The sequence below is a fragment of the Poecilia formosa genome, unplaced genomic scaffold (assembly GCF_000485575.1).
Source record: "Poecilia formosa unplaced genomic scaffold, Poecilia_formosa-5.1.2 Scaffold73, whole genome shotgun sequence".
NCBI lineage: Eukaryota > Metazoa > Chordata > Actinopteri > Cyprinodontiformes > Poeciliidae > Poecilia > Poecilia formosa.
The window spans coordinates 259375-285896 of NW_006800012.1; the positions used below are offsets into that span (position 1 = coordinate 259375).

The 26522-nt window shown below is 39.8% G+C and overlaps 1 protein-coding gene across 5 annotated transcripts in view; it reads left to right on the top strand.

The window, feature by feature from the left end:
* The window catches only part of dock11 (dedicator of cytokinesis 11), an 81527-nt gene that overhangs the window by 28331 nt on the left and 26674 nt on the right, over positions 1-26522 (top strand). For 3 of the 5 annotated variants that reach the window (XM_016673347.1, XM_016673349.1, XM_016673350.1), the window contains exons 14-34: positions 2750-2842; positions 4727-4850; positions 6189-6301; positions 6441-6524; positions 6609-6698; positions 6876-6997; positions 9507-9576; positions 9716-9841; positions 10099-10170; positions 11609-11755; positions 12019-12102; positions 12520-12631; positions 12985-13023; positions 15968-16149; positions 17275-17388; positions 19388-19463; positions 20383-20471; positions 23564-23684; positions 23758-23824; positions 24039-24086; positions 25348-25493. In XM_016673347.1, the coding sequence (XP_016528833.1) occupies positions 2750-2842; positions 4727-4850; positions 6189-6301; positions 6441-6524; positions 6609-6698; positions 6876-6997; positions 9507-9576; positions 9716-9841; positions 10099-10170; positions 11609-11755; positions 12019-12102; positions 12520-12631; positions 12985-13023; positions 15968-16149; positions 17275-17388; positions 19388-19463; positions 20383-20471; positions 23564-23684; positions 23758-23824; positions 24039-24086; positions 25348-25493 (2119 nt within the window). The remainder of the gene's footprint in view (positions 1-2749; positions 2843-4726; positions 4851-6188; positions 6302-6440; positions 6525-6608; positions 6699-6875; positions 6998-9506; positions 9577-9715; positions 9842-10098; positions 10171-11608; positions 11756-12018; positions 12103-12519; positions 12632-12984; positions 13024-15967; positions 16150-17274; positions 17389-19387; positions 19464-20382; positions 20472-23563; positions 23685-23757; positions 23825-24038; positions 24087-25347; positions 25494-26522) is intronic. The other 2 variants (XM_007555821.2, XM_016673348.1) reach the window with 1 other exon arrangement.

Sequence of the window (26522 nt, forward strand, 5' to 3'; positions counted from 1 at the left end):
ATTGGCCAAATCAGAATCTGCATGTCAGCCAGAAAACTGCAACTATAACTATAAGCTGTTGGATCAGCAGACACTACGAAGGTTTATGTGTGGGCCGAGAGGGTGCTGGCTGAGAAAAAGAAAATTCTGCATGAAAATCAGATAAACATTCACCTGTTTGGTCCGCAGAAGTTTGTTTTGATTAGCTGGAGGGTGGATTTGAACTGTCAAACGTGGTAGTGGTCGTATCATGATGGGGTGGTCTGCTTCGCTGCTGGTGTTTTTTCTTTTCTACAGAGAAGAACCATCTCTGGTTGGTGTTCCAACCGCATAGGTGACCCAAACACATGAAACTGGCTTTACAATGGATAAAGTGGACAAACACTCAACGCCAACCTTGGTCCAATCCAAAATATAATAATGATACTGAGAATCTGGGTCTGTCAGGTAACAGAACTTTTTAAAGGAACATCAGTAATTCTGTCAAGAAGAGAGATCAAATCTGAATCTTGCCCAGCCTTTGTTATTATGGCTGGGTGATGAATGGTCGTGAGGTTTTTTTCTCTCTTTGGTTGTTTTATTTCTCACTTTCAAAAACATTCATGTTTGATGCTTTTGATTAAGCCGAGTCAGACGGATGAAGAAAAGCAGTCAGGCGAGTCGCTTGTCCGCTGAAACACCCCCACACACACCTGGCACATCACCTCAGGTTCAGCCAGTGGAAATAGTTTTGTTCAGGCAGCAGGAGCCAGCAGCACCACCTGCCTGGAGATGTAATCAGGGCCAAGCGGAAGAATGGGAAGGTTCGGCGTTTTTGTGTTGGACTCAGACGTGCCTGAGAGGATGTAGCCCGGTGGCTGATAGACGCTTCCCCTGGGCTGTAAGCTGACGATGCACTCACTCATTCACAAGTCAGCTTCCAGCTACATGAGACATCAGCTGGGATCGCGTTTCATATGATGAAAATGTGACGAGTTGGGTCAGGTTTTCTCTGAGCAAAAGCTGCCTGGTGTTGGGTTTGTGTGTGATGTGGTGCAAGCTCCAACAGGACAGCATGTTGGGGGAGAGCTGTGATAAGATCTGGAGCAGCCGCTCCTCCACCCTCATCCTGAGTCAGGTAATCATGGCCACCATCGGCCTGCCCGCCGCAATCGGCCTGCCCGGCGCAGAGCGCTGGGCCTCCAGGCGTGTGTCTGCACTCAGTTCCTGCAGCATCGATAAACCTTCCATCTCTGCTTCTAACCTGGTGGGACTTAAACACCCAGAATGCCTCTGGAGCCACTTGGTCCATTTCCAGCCATGCTGTCTCTGGCTGGGACGGCTTGTTATCATTCATTTCAGATGACAGCATTTGTTAACGTCCTAATTAAAGCGCTAGCTCGTCGGAGCGGTGTGGAATTCTTGTTTGTCTCTCCTCATTAGAAACATTCTGACCAGCAGCCGCTTGATCCCGCACACATGACCGTGTTTTTCCATAAAGCCTCTGCCGATGAGGGTTCCTGCTCTGCTTAGATCAGTTTGATTTCGTTTAACTGTACAGAGGTGGGAAGTGTAAGTACGTGATATGATGTTTTGGGTTTGTAGTTGGCATCCAATTCATAGCAAAAACAATACATTTCACAAGCTTTCAGAAAAGTTTAGCTTTAAAAAAAAGCTGAGAAAAAAATGAATAAATTTGAGAAAAAAGTGGAATTTTTAGACAAAAATCTGAATTCTGAGGGGGAAAAACAGTCAGAAATCTGAGAAAACAAAAGTAGAAAAAGAATAAAGAAATCTTTTATTGGTCCTACTTTTAATCAATACTGGGGATATTTCTTTTACTCAAATAAAAGCAAAAATTGCATATTTTACATTATGACTGTATTCACTAATGATGAAAAGTGTCATAATAAAAGTTGTAAATTCTAAATTTGAAAAGTTTTAAAAGTTAAAATGTTTTTGAGGAGTCAGCAGTTAACCTGCATCCTGAAATCATCTGCAGGAAAAAAAAAAACATAAACTACTGAAAATCTGTCAGATTGTGAACATAAGCATGTCCACATATTTTTATGCAGGCATCCATCTGGAAGATGCAATACAACCAACCCCAGGACTGAAGAGTGAGAACATCCTATTGTTGCTTTAGAATGGCCCAGTCAAAGTCCACACATAAGCGCGATTGATAATTTGTGTTCACAGATGCTGTCCATCTTGAGCTCTATCACATTGAAAATATGTAAAAATGCCAGTCAGTCTCTACTTGTTAGTTGAAACTGACAAAAATCTGAAAACATAAAACCTGAAACTGACATTAATTTAAAAAGTTTAATTAAAAACCAGCTGAGAGAAAGATGCAGTTTAATCTCTTCTTATTCTGGACACATTCTTTTGTTTTTCAGATTGAAAGTTCAAAATTTAACATTTAGTTTAAACTTTTCTCTTTTCATTTTCAACTAGTTTTTGTTTTCACAAATAGAATAATTATGTCTCTATTTTGCCTCCATATGGTTGCAACACATTTTGACATGTTATTACGTTATGTCTTTACCCAACAAAATACTGAAAGAATCTTCAAGCATTACGGAGTGGTTCAATCTGTGTAAATCATTATGATTATGCTGTTTCAGAATAAAACATTTTTGTCCACTTGGACTGAATCTTTTCCACGTCTGAACTGAACTGCTCAGTTGCTCATCAAAGCAGTGCCATGCTGTACTTCTTCTTGATGTTGTCAGTGACCTCAGGTTTCGGTGAATCTCACGGCTCATTGTGTGTTTTACTTCCTTCTCAGTGCATCTACGGCAAGCCGGGGGACTCTCTCTTTGCCAGCAGCGCCTACGCAGCCGTCCTGCACCACAACCAGAGCCCCGACTTCTACGACGAGGTCAGACTCCGTCCCGTCCGTTTTAACTGGTGTCCTGACTGTAAACTATAAAGTGTGGAGCAAGACGTTCGCTCAGGCGGGCTGGGCTTTCTTCAAACCTCTCAGGATATTTGCTTGTTACTGAAATGCCTGAGCAGCCTGAGATAATCCCATAAATCTGCCCCGGGACAGAGCTGTGAACTCACTGATTCCTCAGCACTCACCGAGCCTGGAGCTGAGTGAAAGAACAAGGCGGTTGTTCAAAAGGGGGGTGGTGGGGGGGCAAGGGGGTCCATATGGCTGTGGAATCATGGGGATTAGGATCTTAAGCAGATTTAACATAACCTGCCTCAGTGTTCATGGAGGAGTTTCTCCAAAAATGACACAGTGATCAAGGATTTGTTCCTGTATAAAATGTAAATATAGACGGGCTTGTTTAGCCGTCACAATCTCATGCAAATTTCTAACACGTCTACTCCATATTTTTTCCAAAAAAGAGAATCTTAAAAATTAACTGCAGTTGAGAATTCAGTCTCTGTTGCTTCCCAGATCTAGATTTTTCCCACCAGCTCCAACTGTTCTCTGCATCATATTTCATTTCCTGTCATAAAATCGCCATGTGAATCACAGGCAAACGGCTTTTCCTTTGCTGCTGCTGCCCTCTAGTGGAGCTAAAGTGTTCTGCTGCGTCACAAGAGCATGTGGGGTCAAAGCATGCAGCAGAGGTAGAAATAATGTCATAGATATTGGCTTTTATTAATAATCAGTTTTGCTTTTTGTCCACATGCAGTCTTTTGAAAAAAATTATCCATAACTAGGTAGAAAGTTTTAAAGCAAATGTGGCAAGATATTCTTTTATTACCTGCTTTTTATAGACCTGAAGTATAAAAGGTCTGGAAAGCAACTGGTTTAGATTTAGTAATTTAGTTCTGAAAACGTATATTAAAAAAAAACATAGGATGTTTAAGGTTCCACACTTTATGCTTTATTCTGTTATGTAAAAGACGATAAAAGAATAAAATGTTCCCGCCTTTGATTTATATCTAGTTTACGTTTTTCATCTCAACTTGAAATTTTAATCTTCACAATGCCCAATAAAATCTGCTTTTGAGATACTGATTTTTCTTCCTTAAAGTAGATTTCTGTCTTCTGTTTTCTAGATTATTTTTTTTGCTTTAAAATGTAGCTGTTTCTCTTAATGAAGGAAAAACGAAAATAATGCACTTTGGTAGGGCACCGCACTATAAATAAGGCAAGAACATGGACATTAATGGGTCATTACTTAGAATTACTGTTTAAGAGAAACCACAAACGCTCATTATTTGGTTTATTTTAAAGGTCTTCTTTGTTTTTCTTTGTTTTTCTTGTAGTTCCTTCTGAGCTCAGTTTTAGGTTGTTAAAACTGGGCCTGTTTAAACACTACACTTGACACATTAACTGAAAAAAAATCATTTCCTTTAGTCTTTTATTTTTCACATAAAAATAAAATCAGTCCTCTCTCATGGCAAAGCAAAAATGGACACTTGGAGATTTTACAGACCTTTGTGGATCTGGATAAGATCAGTTTCACATTTAAGTATTGGACAAGTTCCCAAAATGAAGGAAATTGGGCTGGAGCCGGTCCAAGTAAACATGTAAAGACCATCACCGTAATGGACACACTGAAGTCTAATCCTGCCTGATTTATTCATCCTACCCCCTCCATTTGCTGGCTAAGTGGAGGAAAATGTGTTCTCCTATTAATTAATCATCCCCCAAAAGGCTCTCATAGGGTTCAAAGTAAAGTGTCATAGACTCCTTGGCCAGTTTTCCAGTTGAGACCATCACAAACTAAATGGGAGATGGGTCCGATTCTATATGTAGTGCCTGTATAAAACTGAAATGCTGCTGTTCCACTGCCTGCAGGTTAAAATCGAGCTGCCGGTCCACGTGCACGAGAGACACCACATCCTGTTCACTTTTTACCACGTCAGCTGTGAGTCCAGCAGCAAGGCAAGCAGCAAGAAGAGAGATGGAGTGGAGTCACTGGGTGAGTGAGTCTGACTCTGAACGTTGATTCATCCGGAGACGAGAGGTGCATGTCCGTAAAAATGGATTCAGAAAGCAGAATTTTTTAATGACTACCTACAAAAACTCCTGCAATTCCACACCAGAACAGAAAATATTTGTCATTTGCTAAAAACATTTTGATATCTCTGGCACTTTGTCTGTGTCATTTATATGTCATAATAAAATGTTTTGGCACTAAAGTTTTTGGGACTAAAAGTGACACTTGAGATTCTCCAAATATCTTAATTGTGAAAGTGGTTGATGTCTGTTCTTTACATAAAGGAAGTCTAAAATTATTCATATCCCTGGCAGAAATAAGTTAGAAAAATTATTTTTTGAATGTTATTATTAATATATATATTTTTTTCTGTTTTTTTTTTTATATAATTTTTCATTAATTAAAAAAAACTAACTAGAAAACAATTATGTGTCTTCTTTATTGGACCTAATAATAATAATAATTATAATATTTGGAGTTTTGATGCTGGATTCTTGACTGAAATCTAATCAAGCATCTGTGGGAGGAGCTGATGATTAGGGTGATGGTAGTGAGGCCTTCCAATCTGAAAAGATTCGGAGCTAACCACAAAGATAAATCATTAAAGTACCAGATGAAACACACAAAAAGCTGCTCAGATATTATAAAAAAGGTTTTCATTCCTGAAAAGCCATTTTAATTTTTCCTATTAACCTACTACTGTTTAAAGAAAAATGTTTTTTTTTATTGATTTTTTTTATTTATCAAAATCTACCAGGTTTATGAATAATTTTAGCTTTATCTGTGTTTGTTTCACCTAACTGAAATATATTTTTCTTCAAATTAATAAGGTGATTAATAAATAAATCTCAGATATATTCCTTCTTTCATTTTTGTGGCATTTAGCAAATCTAAATAATTTTGGTAATTCTCACTTAAAACACAAGAAGCTTTGCCTGATTTAACATTTCAGGGAGAGACAAAAGGTCTGCATGTCTTTTTAGTTATTGTATGCAAACTTCTGTTTTCAGCTGCATATTACTGTTTCCGTCAGGAAATATAATAAAATGCTAAAAGAGTAACATTTCAGTATAAATGTTGGTGTAACTGAGTGTGTGGAGAATCTGAGCTGCTGGATGAAGAATTATTCTGTTGTGATAGTAGTGCTCAAATTCCCTTCATTTTTTTATTATTGCTATTTTTAGATGTATGAACACAATTTATACACCACAAATTTATCCTGGATGTTAATGTTTTGCTTTTGACGTGTTGACGGATCACTACTGTTCCATCCCATGTGACTTACCTTCTGTTCATCTGATTCGTCTTCATGTTGTTCAGTGGGATACTCCTGGATGCCTCTGCTCAAAGATGGGAGGATGCAGTCATCGGAGCTCCAGCTGCCTGTCGCTGCTGCTCTGCCTGCTGGGTATCTGTGTCAGGACAGCAGGAAGGTACAACCTGAATACCTGATCCAGAAGTTCAATCCGTCTGTGTCCTCTGCGGAGTATCTAAAAAAAAAAATAAAAAAAAACACACAAAAAAAACAGAAACCTGAGTGGCCAATCATATTCTGCTTTCTTCTGCTAACAGTCCCAGCCAGATATAAAGTGGGTGGAAAATGCCAAGCCACTGTTTAAAGTGAAGAGCCGTGTAGCGTCAACAATATATCCTCAGGTCAGTGACCGTTCATTAGCCGATGTATAAAAAAATGAAGCAGATACAAGAGATGAGATGGCTCAGCTTTATGTCTTCCTACAGGATCTCCATCTGCATAAATTCTTCCAGCACTGCCAGCTGATGAAGACCATGTCAGACGGCAACCCAGCAGAACTCATCAAATACTTGAAGGTGAGCAGCAGTGACCCTGGCTACGGGCAGGAGAGCTGCTAAGTCATTTAGCATATACATACAATCCCAGAGCACATGGAAGTGACCAGCTCTGTCTTTTCCACATTGCCTCCGGCCCTCTCATGAGTTTTTATGTAACTCTTGTCTGTTACTTCCTGTCACTGTTTCCTCCTGTAGTGCCTACATGCCGTTGAGACTCACATCGTCATCACCTTCCTCCCGACGGTGCTGATGCAGCTGTTTGAGGTGCTCACAGCCGCCACCAAAGAAACCCACGAGATTGCTGTCAATTCCCTGCGGTGAGTTATGAAGGATCTTCCCCTCTATCCATCCCGTTCATTTGGCACACACCGCTCGTAGTTGTTTGGACCCGTTCTACTTCTAGAACTGCTTTAACGATGCAAAGCGTTCGAAAAATTCCTCAGAGATTCTGGTTCCCTTAACCACATTTATCTGGTGGAGTTTCACTCGTCACACGTTGGTCGGATTAATACCTCACCTGTTTTAGTTAATGGTCAATAAAACAGTAAAATAGTACCAGTTTGACAACATGAAGTAGGCTAATGGAGTACGTCACCAACACATCATGCTCTGACCTGAAGAAACTCAAGAGGAGATGAGAAAACGTCACAAGCTGCGTTTCCATTCCAAATGTGTGCAAATCTTTGCCTATATTTTGCGAATGTCAAAAATACACACTTTCACAAATGAAATTAAAATCACATGCGAATAAGCTTGTTCACATGATAAGTCATTAAAACTCATGTCAGCGGCTATGTGTGTGTAGCTATTAACTGGGACGAGAACTTAAACTCACTGGTGGGGTGGCTATTTGGGTTCGTTAAGTTCTGATAGATACCACGCAGGTTTACCTATGTTGAGTAAATCCTTACCCGTCCAGTTACGATACACTCATTTAAAGTAACATAATTAACTCCAGACAACCAGTTAACTGAATAGTTTCTTTTAACAATAACTTGGAAAAATAAACTGTTTTTATGAAAAAACTTTTCTTTTGAACTGTTGTTTCAATATAACCAGAATTCAACTTTTGTCACTAACATAACTCCATACATTTACCAGAATTTACAGTTTTAAAGACAATATCACACATGGGCCCATACTCTCACTCACACACACACTGTCCGGTACCGGTTAAAGTTTTCGTTGCAGGCCTGATGAAGCCAGGACAATCCTCTTCTCCCCGTTTAAACAATAAAACTGATTCAGACCTGCTCGCTCAGCCGACGTCCTCTCCGTCAAGGTTGCTTTGTTAGTCCAATTTCTGTTAGAACTCCGCCACACGAGTTGCAGGACTCCTCCTCAATCATGTTGAAGCTAGCGTCGCCATGTTGACACGTTCCTCTAGCCACCTCGGAGCAGCCGCAGTTCTCCTCGGAGCAGCCGCAGTTCTCCTCCGCAGTTCTTCACTACAAAACACTTCTCCAGGTTTCCTACCCACCGGGTGTAACTTTACTTGTGCAGAACGTGCATCAGACAGTCCAGTTCTTGCTCCCACCTCAACCTCTGCCCGCATTAGCAGCGGTCTACATGAGCTTCCTTCTTGTCGTCTCCCGTGTTCTTCTCCCTTCTTCCTCCCATCATCCCATTGTTCTGTTCTTTTTTTCTATATTGAGTTCACTTGTCCCTCGTTAACCTAAACTACTTCATAGATAGGAAATTCAATACAGTCTTTAAACTAATGAGATAATTGATCAAACAAGAATACATTTATGTAAGAACACAAGTCCTGTCCAGAAAAGCTTCGGCTTTCTGTTGTTCTCATTTTTTCTCACGCTACTCACAACAGTAACCGCTCCCCGCATGTACATAATCACTCGGATCAACAATTTACAAAAACAATAATACAAGTTTCTCACTTATATTTTCTATGTACATACAACCAACCTTGTAAATATTTTGGAAATATTTAAGGGCCTTAGGAGCATGGTTCTTAACCAGGGGCTGCATGTGCATCAGTTTGGGGAAATTGTAGAAGAGCTGGATTCAACACATTGGAATGACACACAACTGTTTATGAACTGTGCGACGCAGTGAGAGCTCTGGTGGAGCCGGCTGCTCGTTGTCTGGGGAAAAAAATAGATCAAACAAAAGCAAATCATCATCATCTTGCTACCTCCTGTCGTCCTCTTCATCGTTTCTGCCAGGATTTTTATACAATAGTTAATGGAAATACAGCTGATGAGATTCATCAGTGTGGAATTCTGAATTCAGAGTTTCTAGCCAAGCAGAATGCTCTAAAATGGACTGGGTCAGAACTAGGCCTGGCAGACATAAGGGAACAACTGCAGAACGTATAGAGCAGTGAATCTGTTCAGGAGCTGCAGACCAAAAATCAAGAGGAACATCTGCATACTGACGAAGCTAGGGGCAATCTGTTTGGAAGCCGGTGCGTACTCTGGTCTAAAACTAACAGTATTCAAGAAGAGGCAGCAGTGTGACCATCTGGAGCTACGTTGCTCCAAAGTTGTGTGGTGCGTTCAAAAGTGGCATTAAAATGTTTGTAGGGAGTGATTGTTTGAGCAACTGTTGCTGGTCATAATCTTAAACCAGACTGGAAGTGTTCCCTGATAGCAACATATGCATTTCTGCCTACACAACTTTTTCGCATGATTGTGTGTGAAGATACCTTCACCACGTCTAGATTTATCAATACATTGAGTTGCTGCTATGTGATTCGGTGATTCACTGCTTTTGTTGCCATGGTATTGAACCGTTATATCTAATATAGTCAGTATATGTCTTTGAATGCTCACAGCTTTAACATTTCCCACTCTGTCCTTTCAGTGTAATCATACACATAGTGTCCAAATGTCAAGAGGAAGGACTGGAACACTACCTGCGCTCCTTCGTTAAGGTGACCTACAGTCCACATCCACATTCCTCCAGTTATTTCTATCACCAAAGCAGCAGCAGATTATGTTTGGTTGTTTCTATTTAAATGTTAAAATTAATGAGCTGTTTGTTTGTTTGTTTGTTTGTTTTTATTGTTTCAGTATGTCTTTGTGGCCAACGCTCCAGCATCAGGAAGCTCGTCTACCACTCACGAAGTGCTGGCCACCGCTGTAACAGCCACTCTTAAGCAAACTGCAGATTTCAACACCAGCAACAAACTGCTCAGGGTGTGTAGAGACCTCAGGGTGTAATACCAGCTCTGAACAGCAGGAGGAATGCTAGAGTTTAAATCTGTTGGTATCCGCAGCCGGAACAAGATGAAAAGTCCTTCAACATGTTTCTGCCTGCCGTCTCGGTCTTTGACGTGTTTTCCCATCACCGTTTCTTTATTTGTGGTGACTGCTATTCTTAGGAAGACTGTGTAGGAGTAAATTCTGACTCTAGGCCAGCTTGTGACCTTTTCTCTCTTCACATCTTTTTCTAGTACTCATGGTTCTTCTTTGAAACCATGGCAAAGTCCATGGCCCAGTACCTGCAGGAAGGGAACCGCATGAAGGTTGGTATTCAGTGACACCGACCCCTCCAATCCAGATATTCTTTTCTGGTGTGCGTCTGACAAGTTGTAGCACGCTGCATGTGGTGTGACAAAAACCCGCCATTATGTTTTCACAAACCTTCCACTCAAGGATTCTACTGGGTCATTACTCATGTGCATACTGTACATTGCAGTGTCATGAGTCTGGGTTCCATCTGGGAGCTAACCAGCAGCACTTTAAACAGGAAAAACTGAGGCTTAATCAGGAAGAAGGAGGGTAGAACTACGTTAGTTATTTTCATTCAGATCACCTGCGTGATCTGGTTAGTGTTTGCATGGTTTCATTTTTCATTTTTGGATTTTAAAAGTGGTGTATTGTGACGGCATTTGGTTGTTTTTGACACTCAGCTTTGGACTCTCAGGTCTTAGAATAAAATTAAGTTTCTAAAAAAAAAATTTCAATCAAAGTAAGGCAGATAAGAGACAAAGTTTGAAAGTACATTTAGGATGTTGTATCTCATTGTTGCCAAACATTCTGATATCTATGCTGAGTAAAATACAAGCAATAACGGACAGCCAAGAGGAGGAGTTCTCAAGTACAACTTTCCATCAGAGAATGGGAAATTATGGAATAGGATTTAATTATTTTCCAGGGTGAGATAAGTATGTGGAAATACCGGTATATGCGTTTCCAGACTTTTTTTTGCCAACCCCATAGTCTTGGTTATGCAAGTTGCCGTTACAGAGTGCTGGATGTCAGGGAGATTGTAGAGTGTGTAACATGTTTCCAGGTGGTAAATCCAAATGTCACTTTAACCCTACTTTAATCATGCCTGAATCTGACATTTCTGTTAAGTAGCGACACTTTTTGAAAAATCCAACAAGTTTATTACACAGTGCAATTGCATTAATTTGATATGTCCCATAGCCTTAAAGCTATAGTGTGTACAGTGTCTATGTTGTGACAGCATATGAGACAGATAACCTGTGATAATCTTCTCCCAGTGCTAACTAGAAACAACCAATCAGAGCCAAGAGGCGGGTCTTAGAGCAGCCAGTCATAGGTATGATTGAAAACTAGTTAGCATGACTACCACTGATGATGGCTAGGCGGATTTCCTGTAACAGTGAGTTATGTCTCTACTGTTAGCACATTGAGAAACACATTCACGCGGTTGATTGACAGCACTAAGACCCTCCTCCCGGCTCTGATGGGTTATTTTTGGTCAGGACCGGTGCGTTTCTTTTCCGAGACGGTGGCAGCGCATGGAGGAGGTGGAGGAGCTCCATCTTTTCACAGATTATCTGTCTCATACGAGCACAACATGGTGACAGCTTGAACAAATATGTAAAAAAACATATCATTTTTATAAAAGTTACACAGTGTTACACACTGCAGCTTTACGGCCATGCTGATTGTAGTACATATAATGGAAAGCTATTCTGTCCATCTCTTCAGATGCCACGGGCCCAACGTTTCCCAGACAGCTTTCACCAGGCGCTGCAGTCCCTGGTGTTGTCCATTATGCCCCATATCACCATCCGCCACATGGAAATCCCAGAGGAAGCCAGGAGCATCAACTTGAGCCTGGCCAGTTTGATCAAGGTCTGAATGCCACATGCAAAACATGACAGCAATCGTTTCCTTTTTTTTCCCCTTTTTTAATCAATAGCTATTTACCATTTCCTTTTCCTCTTACACCTACGCAGTGGTTTATGAATCACAGGTTGACCAACTCATTTGTATCTATGAAATTTGACATGAGACACAACTCGTTATTTTCACGCTTGCTGGTCTGCTATGGTTGGCTTTCTGTAAAGATGCCAGGGATGTGGTATTAACCTCAGCCGTGTGCATTTCCCTCTCAGAGGTGCATGACGTTCATGAACAGAGGCTTCGCGTTCGGCCTGGTCAACCACTACATGTGCCACTTTAGCCTTAAGGATCCAAAGGTACGTTTCCACTCAACATCCACTCCGATTGACATTCAGCCTCTGCGTGAGATGGCATCTGTTTTTATTTGACAGAGATCCAAATTAGATCAAAGCAATGTGCTCCTCGTCGTCTGATGTGGCTTTCTTAAAACCTCAGCACACTCAGTACACAGACGACTGCATCGTTTTCACTCGCTCTTTTCCATAAACACGCAGCCCGTTGTGTGGTGTCGGCCTGTTTATTTAGCCTCCCAGCTAACTTCGAGTTTTGTTTTCTCACATTTGTTGCGTGAGCCTCAAATTTGATTAACAAACTAAAAGAAACACAGACCTCCCCGTCATATTTGAACAATTGTATTTGCACAAGACGGGCGATGAGAGATATTTGAATATGTGCGAGACCAAGCTCATGCGTTGTCCATGCCCGTCTCTCAGGTGCTGACAGAAATGAAGTTTGAGTTCCTAATGGCGGTATGTAACCATGAGCACTTCATCCCTCTGAACTTGCCCATGGCGTTTGGACGCACCAAGCTGCAGAGAGTTCAAGGTGAGCACACAGGAGCTTCCACAACGCTGAGTATTTGTTCTAACCTGCATACGTCACACTGATGCCCTCTTTGAACCTGCTGGGTAAATGATACCTGTCATGATTCAGCCCCAGATTAGCAAATGTAACAGAAATTTGTTTGCCTCACCATGACTACGAAGCAGACTGTGTTGTGTTGGCAGAATTCTTTATTTTCACCTCACCCCACCCTCTCTGTTTTTTTTTGTTGTTGTTTTTTTTTGTTGTTTTTTTTGCTTTTGTTTTTTTTGTGTGTGTGTGTGCGTGCGTGCGTGTGTGTGTGTGTGTGTGTGTGTGTGTGTGTGTGTGTGTGTGTGTGTTTTGCTTGTGGTCAGATTTAATACCGTACGCGACGGAGCTTTTTGGCCCTGTAGGTAGGTGATGCTCCCCTCTCTGTAACCGTAACACTCCCCACGTTTGCCGCCGTGTGCAAACACTTTGCTCACCGCTCCTGTTCTGACTGGCATTATTAACCCTCCCGGCCGCCGTCAGCGCGCCCTCTCTCTTCCCCTCCCCTTGACCTCTTAAGTCGCTCGTCTTTTCCACTCATCCTAAACATTCCTCATGCTAGGCCTTCATCTGGGTTCCTTGTTTTGCAGTGGAGAAGCACTCTGCTGTTCAGGGAATCAACCAAGCCTCTTTTCTTTATCCATAATTGACTTTCAACTTGTAAACAGAGCCTTAAAACATTTCTTATGGAGCTGCGGTTATCTCTCTCGCTGTCTGAGCCTCTTCCCTCTGCATATTGTTCTCTCTCTGCCTCCAGCATTAGCCAAGATAATAGTTGCTTGGTTTTCAGGCTTTGGCTCCTCTTGAATTAACACAACAGATAACTCTTTGGACTGTTTGATCTTTTCTGATTACATGAAATTAAAAAGTTCCTGCATCAGAACTTCCTAATACTCTCCATAATGGGCAGAATTATTTGGGTTCTTCTCATTTTCATATTTGTGGAAGTAATCTCTCATTTGATGTGTTTTGTGATTTTGTTGCTACATTGGTTGCGGTGTTGCACTTTGAATGACATATTTTGCATTTGTGTTACCTTGCAACTAGTTCTGGTTCATTTCAGTGGAGTACCATGTATTGATCCAATTTACGTCATTTTTGTTATTTATTTAATTTATTTATTTATTCTTAAGCACTTAAATAGAAAACTACTAACCAGGATACAAGAAATATTCAGTTTTTATCAGGTATTAAACTGATATAAGTACAACCTCAAAAACACATGACTTATTATACTGTTATTAATTGAAGCTCTCTCAAACTGCAGACCCAGTTTATAGAAAACAATATTTAGTAGGTTGTAGAACCATCTTTAGCACTTCTTTATCATCTTATTAGATATATTACTATGTAGGAGTTATGACCTACTTCTATTTACCCCATTTTTTGCTTTAGTTCTTTGAGCTTTGCAAGTATTTGCTTCAGTTCAGTTTTCTAAAGCTTGAGCTGCAGCTTTAGGTCAAAGTCTGGATTTTTTTCTGGGTCATGATGTGTGTTTGGGTCCCATAAGGTGCCCAGATCCTATTGTGATCCTACCAAGCTAACTATTTAACTCAGCACTGTTTAATGAGAGAGACATCAAAAAGTTGCAAGAGACCAAACTCCCTGGGCTGGAGTTTTCAGACCCTTGCTCCAGGACTTTGTTCATTGATTTGATTTTTGCTCAGATGATTTTTTGAGAGAAAGGGCTTTTTGTCTTAGCACCTTCAAGCTCTTAGATTGTATTGTCATGAATTTCAGCCTTTAACATGTTGACTGCTTGCATGGAAGTCTATAAAAAGACAGTTGAAAAATGGCCTAGCCAAAATCCAGACTTCTAACCGGACATACCAATTCATACATAGTTAAAAAAATAAATTCACCAACTTGACATGCAGTGATTTTTTAAAAATATGTCTTAAATTCAGCTTAGGTTTTGTAACCAGCAGTATAAGAAAGGTATTCCTCTTTCCCAGAAATGATTTAATTTGGCTGGTAAGCTCAAGGTTAGGAAACTGAAAACCAACATAACTTCACATTTCCCCATTATTGTATGTTATTTCGAAGGTAGTGAAATGATAAAAACATAGGCTATTGAGGTTTTTCTTCATCTGTCTTAAGCACAGCTTAGGCTTTATGTTACACCATTTTAAGAAAGGTATTTCTCTTTTTCAGAAGACATTTAATCTAGCTGGTAATCTCTCCAATCTTGGATGCTAATTTGTATGTATGTATAAAGTTGACAAAGATAAATGTTGGCCTTGTTTTTTACAAAACTCCTTAGCCTTTCTAAAGTAGCCTAATGCTGTAATATACTATAGATCTCATTCTCTAGAAAACACTTAAGCTAGTTTGTGATCTGAAGTTTAAGAGATTGTAAACCAAGATAGCTTCAGATATCTCAGCTTTAGCTTATGAAAATAAGCAAGACAGATTTTTTTTAGATCTGTTTTAAACACAGCTTAGAGTTTTAGTTACTTTGTAACTTTTTAGTATTTCTAAAACTAAACAGTGAATGCTATGTTAAGCTAGCTGACGGGCGAGTTCAAGCTTAAATAAAAGTAGCACAAGTTAGTTTGGAATTTCTGCCTTAGTGATTTTGTTTTTTTGACTTGGAACAATAGGTTAACATGACCTTATCCGACTCTTATATTTTCTTTTTTACATACGTAAGTTATGTAAAAAATTTGCATAACCACTTCCAGTTTGCATTCCTCTCAATGCACATGAACAGAAACAAATAGTCTTCTATTAAACATATATTTGGCACATGCCAAAGAATAACTTCACTATTCAATATCGTGAGAACTTGGAAATGTTATGGTAATTTTAATATGCCCACTTATTGCAACATTCCTCTTCCTGACATCAAAGTTTATGTAACGCCATCTTTGAAGTATTCTGTTTATAAAAGTGTCAAATCAGTGAACTTCTGTCTTCAGTCATCAGATGGATTTAATTTAACACACAATGCTGCCACATTCTAGTTTATTTTTGTTAAAGAAATAATTACACAATATAATATGTAGCTATGTGTTGTAAGGTTGTACTTATGTTATAAATAATGCCTCATGAAAAGGAGATGATATTTCATCATGATTGGATGTTAAAAGAACATTAGGAATTTAAGAAGAAATTTTCTCCATGACTTTTGGAATTATGAATTATCCCAGTGAAATATAAAGTTGCCTGTTACCCAAGCATTTTATATATATAAAAAATAAGTTGCATAACTGGTGATTACTATTTTCTTCCTTTCATGCTTGTTGAAGTGTTGCTCGCTCCATCCAGTACTGAAGAGCTAACACTTCCTGTTTGGCTCAAACACAGAGCAGAGTTTGGAGTTCAGCCTGACAGAGGAGTACTGCAGGAATCACTTCCTGGTGGGTCTGCTGATGAGAGAAGTGGCCGAGGCCCTGCAGCAGGGCCCCGAGGTCAGACAGCTGGCCGTGAGCATTCTTAAGAACCTCCTGATTAAACACGCCATGGATGACCGCTACACGGCGTTTAAGGTGAGAACAGGGAGGTGAAGCGAACGTCCATTCATCCATCCATATCCTGTTTCTGATAAAACCTGTTTTCCACTCACTGGGGGCCAAAGTGACCCCATTCACCTTTTTAGAACAGCCAGGTAACATAAACATGCTTGGTTTAGAACAGAGTTTAAGATTAAACCACAACATTAACTAGGTTTAACTTCATTTGTTAACATTAATGTAAAAGTTTCCTAGTTAATAAGAAAAGTTCTGTTTTCCTCCTTATTAGATTATGTTTTTCTCTTATTTGTCCATATATTTATTATAAAATGGTGCCTTCCATATTTGCATTTAAGAAGTTAATGTTTAATGTGACACACGTCACCAACTGTACATAAGATTTAATGTTGTCTGCTGCTCTCCCATAGCGATAGCGCTGTCTGTTATGCAAACAAGCCACTGTTTAGTGCAAATCCATCACTGATAGCAGCAGGTGACAGAAAGGCTTGGGGAGATAATCTCGTCCGCACCCCCAGTGTAGGAGAGTCATTTTAATTATTTATTGTGGCCCTACTTTGCATGTCTTCAACAATATACCCTGTTTTTTTTTTGTTTTTTTTTTACTGTCTTATTGTTATCTGCAACTGTTTCTGAACACAGAACTGAAACACTGCCAATGCTGTTTTCCTTTCTAAGGACAAACTGTGTGGCTCTCATAGCAAATTAAAATAAATTATCCTGCTGCTTTTTGTTTTTCTTGTCACAATGAAAAGAGGTCAGTATGTATTTTTTGGAGGCTCTTTAATTTTTTATTTTTTTTTTGGCTTACATAATTTACTACATATTTTTACTATACATTTTCTCTAAGGTTTCAGACTTCATATAAAAAATTTCAAGCGCATATATTTGTAAAGCAATAGTTCTCAATTAATTGGCCAAGATTTAGTTAATTTTGGGAAATCAGCCGATCTTCTCTGCCTCTGCATAGGTCCGAAAATCAGCCAGCGTCTCCTTTCTTGTTCACTTTATAATGTTTTGAGAATTTGATAACTGAAACTTGTTGGATGATTTTAGTCATCATTTCTTCATATGTCAGAAAGAATTTGGTTTTCCCTTAAAGACCAAAGTGAAGCGCTGATCTGCTCTTTGTGAACGTCTCAGAACCAGCAGGCCAGGATCTGCACGCTGTACCTGCCACTTTACGAGCTGCTCTACCAGAACCTGAAGCAGCTGTCGGCCCAGCCGCAGATGTCAAGTCTTGGACTTGGTCTGAATGTGAGTTAATTTACCTTGTTACACTCTTACATGTTGTTGTTATTGACGAAATTCACCCTGAAATACAATCACAGTACAGTATCACAGTTTCCATTATTTTAAGTTTTATGCTACATTTTTTATTATTATTTTGAAGTCCAAACCAGATTTCTTCAAAGGAAGAGAAACCATGATGCCACAGATTTACGATGCACAGTCATGGCAAACTAAGTTCCTCCTCTTTCTTGGCTAAGGTTTTTATATTGGCATTATAGCATTATGGCAGCGTCAGATGAGTTACATTAGACTTCTGCTGCTGAAAAGACAAAAGCTGAGGCTAAATACAGAAGCACTGTGGGAACCAAATGACCACTGAATGTGATGACAGCTTGTTACAAACCAACTTTTGCAGCAACACCTTACCATAACCATGTTCCCTATCGCCTTATCAGCAGCACCTGCAGCGAAGTGAAGATCTGTGGGCTCCTTCCTGTCAGTGTTGCCTCATTGAGTTGAGGTTTACTGACATTCAGTTGTGAAAGGTTGTGAAACAGAATGTTGATGGTTTGAGATCTGGTCTGGTCTCTGACTAAGTCATTGCAACATCTCGACTCTTGTTCTCTTTTCTAGACATTCTGTGTTTATGCAAATCTGAGCACAGTTACTCAGCATTCTCTACATATCACTGTTTACATAAGTGTTATTTATTTTGTATTAATAATCATGGTTATTTTATTTGAAATTTTGTTTACAGTAAAAAGCATCCCTTGTCCCCCTAAGATAACCCATTGCCCCGCCCATCTATATTCCTCTGGAGCCAGTCTGCTGTTGTGTGTATGGGACTCTGTGACATCAACTCATTGAATCAATAATCCACAATTTGATTGAGTCATTCATTTCCATGTAAATGGGACAGTGCATATAGATGAATGTTCAATATTGTCATAAGTATACTGGATGTAGTAAAATGCTGTGGTTCCATAAAATGAACTAAACAAGATAGAAGACTAATGAATATATTATAATCAGTGACAGGATCTGAAAATATGTTAACCAATACAGAGAAATTAACCATGCCTCAGTGCATGCAGGCTGTTCTTCCTTCTTGCGCGGAGTTCAGTGCATTAGCTATAGCCTAGCTTTAGCCTGGCAGGGGGTAAGTAAAGCCTGGCAGCCCACCAGGCTGACAACACTGGGTTACAAATAAATATTTCCTGGAAGTTGTCTTATGTTTTTTTCAATGAATTAGGACTATTTTGCACCACTGAATCCTAAAATGACATAAATTTTTCCCAATCAGGTCAGGTAATAATTTGCTTTAGAGAAATTCGATCTTTTAACTAAATTGATGACATTTTTGTGACATTATCAGTTCATTTCTGTAAATATTTCTCATCCAAAAAAAGTCTTAGGAGAAAAAAATTGTTTTCTAACAGAGTGTATTAATTAAATGTTACAAACTCAGATTTCTGTAAATTGAATAATAAACACTGATAATGTTAAGTACATGTGAACTGAACATTACGTCTTCATTCTGTAAAATTCTCCGTCTCTGTCCTGTCCTGATGGAATCTCTCCTCCTGCTCATCACTCATTGATCAGATTCTCCAGATGTGAGAACAAGTCCTGCATTTTGATGCTCATGTTGCTCCATAGTTCAGAAAGTTGACCTGATTGAGCAAAACCAATATGATTTTAGGATTCAGCACATCAAACAGTTGAAAAACCCAGACAGTTATTTTTTGGCTGTTGACCAGCGTAACTCAGGAGGAAACCCTGTAATTGATAATGGTGGTTGAACCATTTGAATAGCAGCTATATGTGAGCACTAAGGTACATGTGTTGTTTCAGACATCCAAAGAATTAGAACAAGTTCTAATTTGTTCTAATTAGAAGAAGTTGTATTTCAGTCAAATACAAACTTTGTTCCATTTTCGTTGCGCTAAAGTCCGGTTGAGTGGAACAGGACCTGAAGTCAGCTCTCTGTATCTCTGTGTGAATCTGCCTCTGCGGTCCGCAGGGCTCCAGAGACGAGCTGATATCAAGCAGCTCCACGGACAGCCGGAGGATCAGCACGGTCATGGAGAAAGACCACGGTGAGTGGAGAGCCACAACCTGACCGGCCGACCTCTTCCTGTTTACACATCTCCCGGTGTCATCACCCTAAGGGGCTCCCGCAGCACCGCAGCTGCATTTACGCAACACACAACTTAATGCATTAGCAGCACTCAGTGTGAAAGCCACAGCTGAGCACCAGACTAGTGCGAGCGCGCTACATTACTGCTCATTTCTTCTTGGCATTAGTTGCTCAGCATATAGAACATTCCCAGGCCGGACTCCTCCATCACATTAAAGACTTCTTGATTCATACATCACTCACTGGTGACATGAGATGAAAGTTGCAGCATAGAAAGGGTGCGGACCCCACATTAATATCAAAAGGAAGTACGGCAATGTTCAAATACAGCGGACATCGCCGTGTTTTGATCAGTTTTGTAGACTGCAGTGATGACGGTTCATTAGCCAAGACGCTGATTGGTTTGTTGATTGGGTAAAGAGCACAGGCGCCCTCTCTGCGTTTACCGCTAATTGCGATTTCCTAGCTGTCATTTATTCAGCGTCTGAAAGGTGCTGCAACGATTACAGCGGTCATAATGACGTCTCAATCAGAATGTCGTTTCCTTACAAAAAATAAATAAAAACCCCCTCATCTTTTAATGTTTAATGGGCCGTGGTGCCTGTTGAGTTGCAAACGACAAAGAAAGCATCATCATCTTCAACTTTAAATCTTTCATGTGCTTCTCAAAGCCGGTTTCACCACCTCCTGTTTTCTGCCGTCCATGTTTACACAGTCAGAGTCACACCGTGCTTTGTGTAAAGTTTAAACTGCTGCATTGGAGAGCTCTGCTGTGTCTCCAGAGAGCCGTGAGCTGATGGTTCTGAGGAGAATCAGCGACCTTCTGATGGATGGTGTTCTGCAGACTGACATTATGCTGTGTGCTGCTCCGGCTGCAGGTCTCGCGCTGCTGAACGGCCAAGCTGTGAGGAGAGAGGACTCCAGAGGCTCTCTGTTTATGGACTCAGGAACAGCAGACAGCATGGAGGTGAGAAGGTCTCACATTAATCCACTGATACAAACAACAGAGTGGGATGAGAAATTAAAGTCCTATTCATGGAATCCCACACAGAGCGGTTGGTACTAACAGGACCACACTCAGTCTACTAGAACACAGTTTACGAGATGAGAGCACAGACAGACTTCCAGATGTGGACAATCCCCCACCATCACATGTAATGACACGTTTTTATGAGTTTTTTCATGTAAATCTAAATATATACTTTATTCATTTTACACCAAAAATAAAGAGATTGCATTACTTTTTTTTAATCTAACATCCATTTCACCATTAACTCCGCTTACAGTGTGCCGTAAACGAAACTGTTTCCCTCCTCAAGCCAACTCTTTGAATTTTATATTCAATATGACATAAGTTTAAATATTACATTTTTTATATTATTGACCCAGAAAGCAAAATGTTGTGGTTTTTGTAAAAACAAATTTTTTTGTTTTTACAAAAAACCCTGCAATAAAAATTGCAGGGTTTTTATTGTATAAAAACCCTGCAGTTTTTATACAATAAAACTATTATCGCAGCATCTTGTACTATTTAAAGCTTTACAGTTCCACCTTATTCACAGTGTTTTGAAGTTCTGCAGAAATAATTGTAAAACTTTGATGTGGAGCTGGTGTAAGTGTGATGCTGGTACTTATTTGACATCCAGAAGCAATAAAAATGCAATTGACTCAAACTGCCTAAAGACAAGGGGCTTCCCCCCCTCCAGCTGCCTAAACACTCTGACCCTCTGCTATCTGTTTCGGATCCTCTTGGAAAGATGTAGTTGTATCTTTTGGCGTAGCAGGTTAATCCCAACATGACTAAGCCTTTACCATTCCTGTGGTTCATTAAACAAGACAGAACTGCACCTCGGTTTGTTTCATTTTGCTCCAAGTGTCCCACCTCTCAGCAGAAAAACACTTCATGTGAACATTGGCAAGTTCCTCAGTACAGTTGAGTGTTCACAGTCAACACAATATTGAGATTTGTTTTATTAAACGTGGATGCCTTTTTTCTGTTAGCATAGAAGAACATCAACTAGACCCGTACTCAGGTTAACATATGATGGCTTCAAAGTCATATTCATCACCTTTTTAACAGGCTTTAGTTTAAAAGCACTGAAGACAAGGCACCGCCACATTCCAAGTTATTCTACGGTTACCAAGCAAAACCGAAATTCCTGGTAAACAGGTTGGAACAAGAGTCAACGCTCAGAGTCTTTTCCTCTGCATTTGCTGCCTACACAAAAAATGATGCTGCTCAACAGCCACGATTTAAATAAAAGCTGCATTATTAAACCTGTGCTGAGCAGTTCAGTTCAATATCAGTATTCACATATTCTCTAATTATTATTTTTTTACACTTGTTTATATTTATTTATTTCAGTTATTTTTAATCTTTTCATACACAAGTCAAAAAATGAAAAACACAAAACTGAAAAAAAAACATGTACAGAAATTTTTATGGCGCATGTCTGATATATGTGAAAGAACACACAGATTGGGAAACTAAAATACTGAGTCGCAATGCTAGTTGACACACTATTATTTTAGCATTATTTAATTTTTTATTTTAACGTATAATGCCTGTCCTATAGCATTCTCAGTTTTTATCTGTGGGGGGAACGTAGGCTACTACATAAAAATGAGGGTGTAACATATTGAAGATGCTACAACGTGATGGTGTAGTTTTGTTCTCTACTTTCTCACCCCAAGAGTTCAGAAAATAAATATTTTTTCATTCTGGATTTCAAAATCCTACTAAAAAAAGTTGAAAAAATGTTTTCATTTCACCACCATGCCTGTGTTTCGCACTGGTTGTTAAGGAGTACGGATGTGTTTGCACATGGGATTCATTTTTTACAAACAAAGATGTGGGGTTCTGATTTGTCTTAATCTGCGTTTCAGTTTTGTGACGTACGTCACAGATTCTGCAGGAGCCAGAGAAGCTACATTTTTGGAAACTAGCTTTTTATCTGGGATAGTTTTTAAAATGTAAGAATTTTTTCTCTTCTTTTTTTTTTCCAAATTACAGTTTCCAAAATCTTTGTGGTTACTTTTAAGTTTAATATGGTGACTATTATTAACCACTGGACAGGTCAGTAAGCTCCCTGTCACAGCAGAGCAAATGGGGACATTGGCTGATTTCCTGACCTTTATGTAGGTAGATTAGATCAATTTTACGTGGACTTATCGGCCGATCACAGATCTCCCAAAGTTAAGAAAATGGGGTTAGATTAATTGGCCAGCCAATTTATGTATGCATATCACCAGATATGCATCCTGATTCACAATCCAGTATTGTCAGCCTGGCGGGCCACCAGACTTTACTTGCGCCTCCACCAGGCTAAGCGTTGTTTATTTTGAATATGTTTCTTTTACACCAGTAGGAGTGACAGTAAGCTCCTTCGAGCTTTTTTCATTTGACAGTTTAGATAAATCATTCATGTAGACAAAGTTACAACAAGAAAAATCAACAGAAATGAATGTAACCATGGCGCTTTCAGCTGAACACTTTTCTCTTGAGTAAAGATAGTCAGTGCAAATCCCTGGTTGCTTATCAGGGCTAAAAGGTTTTCCCTGTCTGGGACTTAAACCAAACAAGCCCCAGACAGGGAACTTGTTTGGTTTCCTGTGTGTTTATAGACAGACACAGGTTCAACAACAAAAACATCCACACACAAAAAAAATGCTTGACTCAATGCAGCTGGTAAAATGTGGATGTTTTTTTGTCATTAGCTGCTAGTTTTCGAATATTTTTTCATCTTGCTTCTGTCAGCGTTTGGTGACAGATTTGTTGACCTGGTGAGGGTGCCAGTACGTTGGTGGAAATCCGGTAAAAACGGGCTCCGGAGCTCGCCCAGTCGGAATCCAACAGAAGTGATCTGACTGCTGTGATGACAGCAGAGTCCCTCCGGTGTGTCTGAAGCCAGAGGAATGCAGGCAGCAGCGCCGAGCGCGCTTTATGGTTTACATTCCAACACAGAAAAAACTGTTTTTATGAATGTCATCTGACCACGCCATAGCTGCGAGAGGTGCTGATTTGCCCTGGTGACCGTGTGTTCCTGTGTGTGCTTTCAGCTGCAGCGCCGCGGCTCCACCATGAGCAGCAGCGCAGGGCCGCCCGCCGGCAGGCTGGGGCTCTATGAGATCAAGGGTCTCCTGTTCTCCTTCCTGCACATCGTGAAGACCTTATCAGAAGGTCAGTCACTGACCGACACACACCATTCAGAATACACCTCAGTGTCGCCTCATGAACTCACGCTGTCTTCCAGAGACTCTGATGGCCTACTGGAGCAAAATCAGCCCTCAGGACATCATGAATTTCCTCAGCTTGCTGGAGTGAGTAGAACGTGAAAGTAGAACCAACTCGCTCCATGTTGGCCTGTTTACACCCGCTGAGCTTGTAGTGAAACTAGGAACCTGTCCCATCACGCCTAATCTTTGTTCACGTTGTTTTCCCTGCCACCAGCAGGGAAAAACTTGTTCTCTGTTATGCAATGAAATAACAGTGAATTTAAGAGGTTATCTCCATGTTTTTTCCCCCCCCCTCCAGGACTTGTATTATCCAGTTTCGATACATTGGAAAGAGAAGCATTGGCAGGTAAGCCGACAGCACCTTAACTTAAGTATAGCTTGGGCATATCAGCTGTCATCTGTCAACATGTCATCTGATCCCAGGGTTTGTACTACAGTCCAATTTTTCAACAGATTACGTCTTAACTGAGTTTACAAAAAAAAGTTTGACTTTAATTGGCAGGTAAAACATGAGCTTCCACATTGGCTTTCCCTCTGGGATCTTTTCTGTGTGGATTTGACATTTTCTCTCCACTCATATGTCCTTCTTTGTTCATCTCGGATCCAGCAGGTTGACTTCACAGCAGAGACATTCAGGATCATTGAATGCTGAGCTGAATGTAGCTATGTTTTAATTACAAATGTGAAGAATTTTGTTGATATTCTGCTAATGTCGAAAAGCCCCACAAATCCTCAGTTGAGGTGTTTCCATTAAATAAGAAAGGCATTTAAAATCACACGTGAATAAGTTTGTTAATGCAATAAGTCATTAAAAACATAAAGACATGCTGCGCCATCATCCTCCAACTACTTCCTGTCTTTTTCTTCTTCGTGGTTTGTGCAGGTGGCAAAATATGGTTGTTGATCACAACTCATGTGATGCAAAAAAAAAACTGTTTCCGTTGCAGTTTTGCCAAATAAACACATTTTTGATATTGCAAAAAAAAAAAACAAACAAAAAAAACACCTCATCGGAAAACTTTTTTTAAAGCACTTTTTTTCCGAAATTTCCACATTTTCATTAGAATTTATTTTTGAAATGTCAAAAATAAATTTGACATTTCAAATTTGAAATTGCATCTAATTGTGCAATTGTCAAATATATTTTTGACGAAACAAAATGATTTTGAAGAATAAATAAATCAATTTTGACAAACTCCACTTCTATAGTGTTAAAATAAAAGCCTGGAACACATGGAAGGATTCTCTTTGGATGCTCCGACTTCCCCATAGTCCAAAAACATTTGGTTCATTGGTCTCTCTAGATGTCAATGTCTAGATGTTACATCTATACAATTTGACATTTTTGACAAGTGAAAACAGATTAATTGTATTTATTTATTTTTACAAAAACTGTGGTCAGTTACTAAGAATACACAAAATAAATTAAGTGATTGTATGACATATACCAGAGAGAATGTGTTAAAAAAAAAAAAAAAATTAAAAAAAAGCTGGACTCAAATGCCCTTTTTCAGCTCTGTTCTGATCTGTCCTTCCACTGGTGAAAAAAAAAAGTTCTGATCACATCTGCATATTAACCAAAAAATCCTTCCTGCCTTCCGGTCCAGGAGCCAGGACGTATGCGTGTCGAAGCTCTTCTCCTCAGACAGGAAGTCTCAGACAATGCCGGCCATGCGCTACAACCGCGCTAGCCTGATGCAGACCAAGAATCACCAGTTCAGCACCATGGAAACCTCCCTCACCCTCAACATAGGTAACCTTCTCCTCTGGTTTGCAGTATGCTAAACACCGTCTCTATGACGTTTACCCACTCAACCGTTTCTTGGGAAGGAACTGACACTGTTTAGTAAAGTGGAAACAGATATGCAAAAGTATTGGGTTGTATTCATGTTACTGTGGAAACACATCAGGTTCTCTCAGTGCGCTTGGTGCATTTCTGAAAGGGTTTTGTGAGGACATGAAGAGGAAATTGTAGAGCCAGCGATCTGTAATCTATAGTGGATTTTACAGCCAACCTAAACCAAACAATTGAAAAATGCATCCTTGTAGTAATGGTTGGGTTCATATTTTAAATGGATTGGAGACATTTTTTCAAAATCTCACATTTATAAAATGATCAGGCTCTGATTTGTTCTTTTTGTAGGTTTTAGTTAATATTTTTTTAGTTGAGACGTTGCATGTTTGGACAGTTCTCTGCTGCATCTGGAAGAATTAAAAGAGGATCGGCAAAAACAAACGAACTGGATCGGCAGTGTTTGCCAACAACTGATGTTGCTGTGGAATATCGTCTCTGCTGCCCGGGTTTGGAGCTGTTAGCATGTCACAACAGTCCAGTGGCATGCTAGCAGTCTTCAGTTGGAGAAAAAAATAATAAAGGGAATACATGGCAAAGAAATATACATCAAATAATAAAAAGAACTCACCATCATTATTACCTGGGTTTGAATTCATAAAATGTTTTAAAGACAGTGTGGAAGTACTTATCCTGCATGCTAATTTAGAAATGCTAACCATATAATTTATTTTATTTTACTGCCAGCAAACAGATGCGACTACATCTGTGGCAAACAAACTGCTGGCACCAGCAAGACAGCAGCTATGAAAACATGGTTTCTGCTTCACCGATACGCGGTAATTGATGAGATTAGGTGGCTAATCTGACAGTCTGTGTTGTTCTTCCCTGAGGCCTTCTAAAGAAACACAAATAGCATGAGTGGCTCCCAGACTGGCCTTAAACAAGCAAAGGTACACCAAAAAGCAACGGTGTTGGAACCAGTTCAGG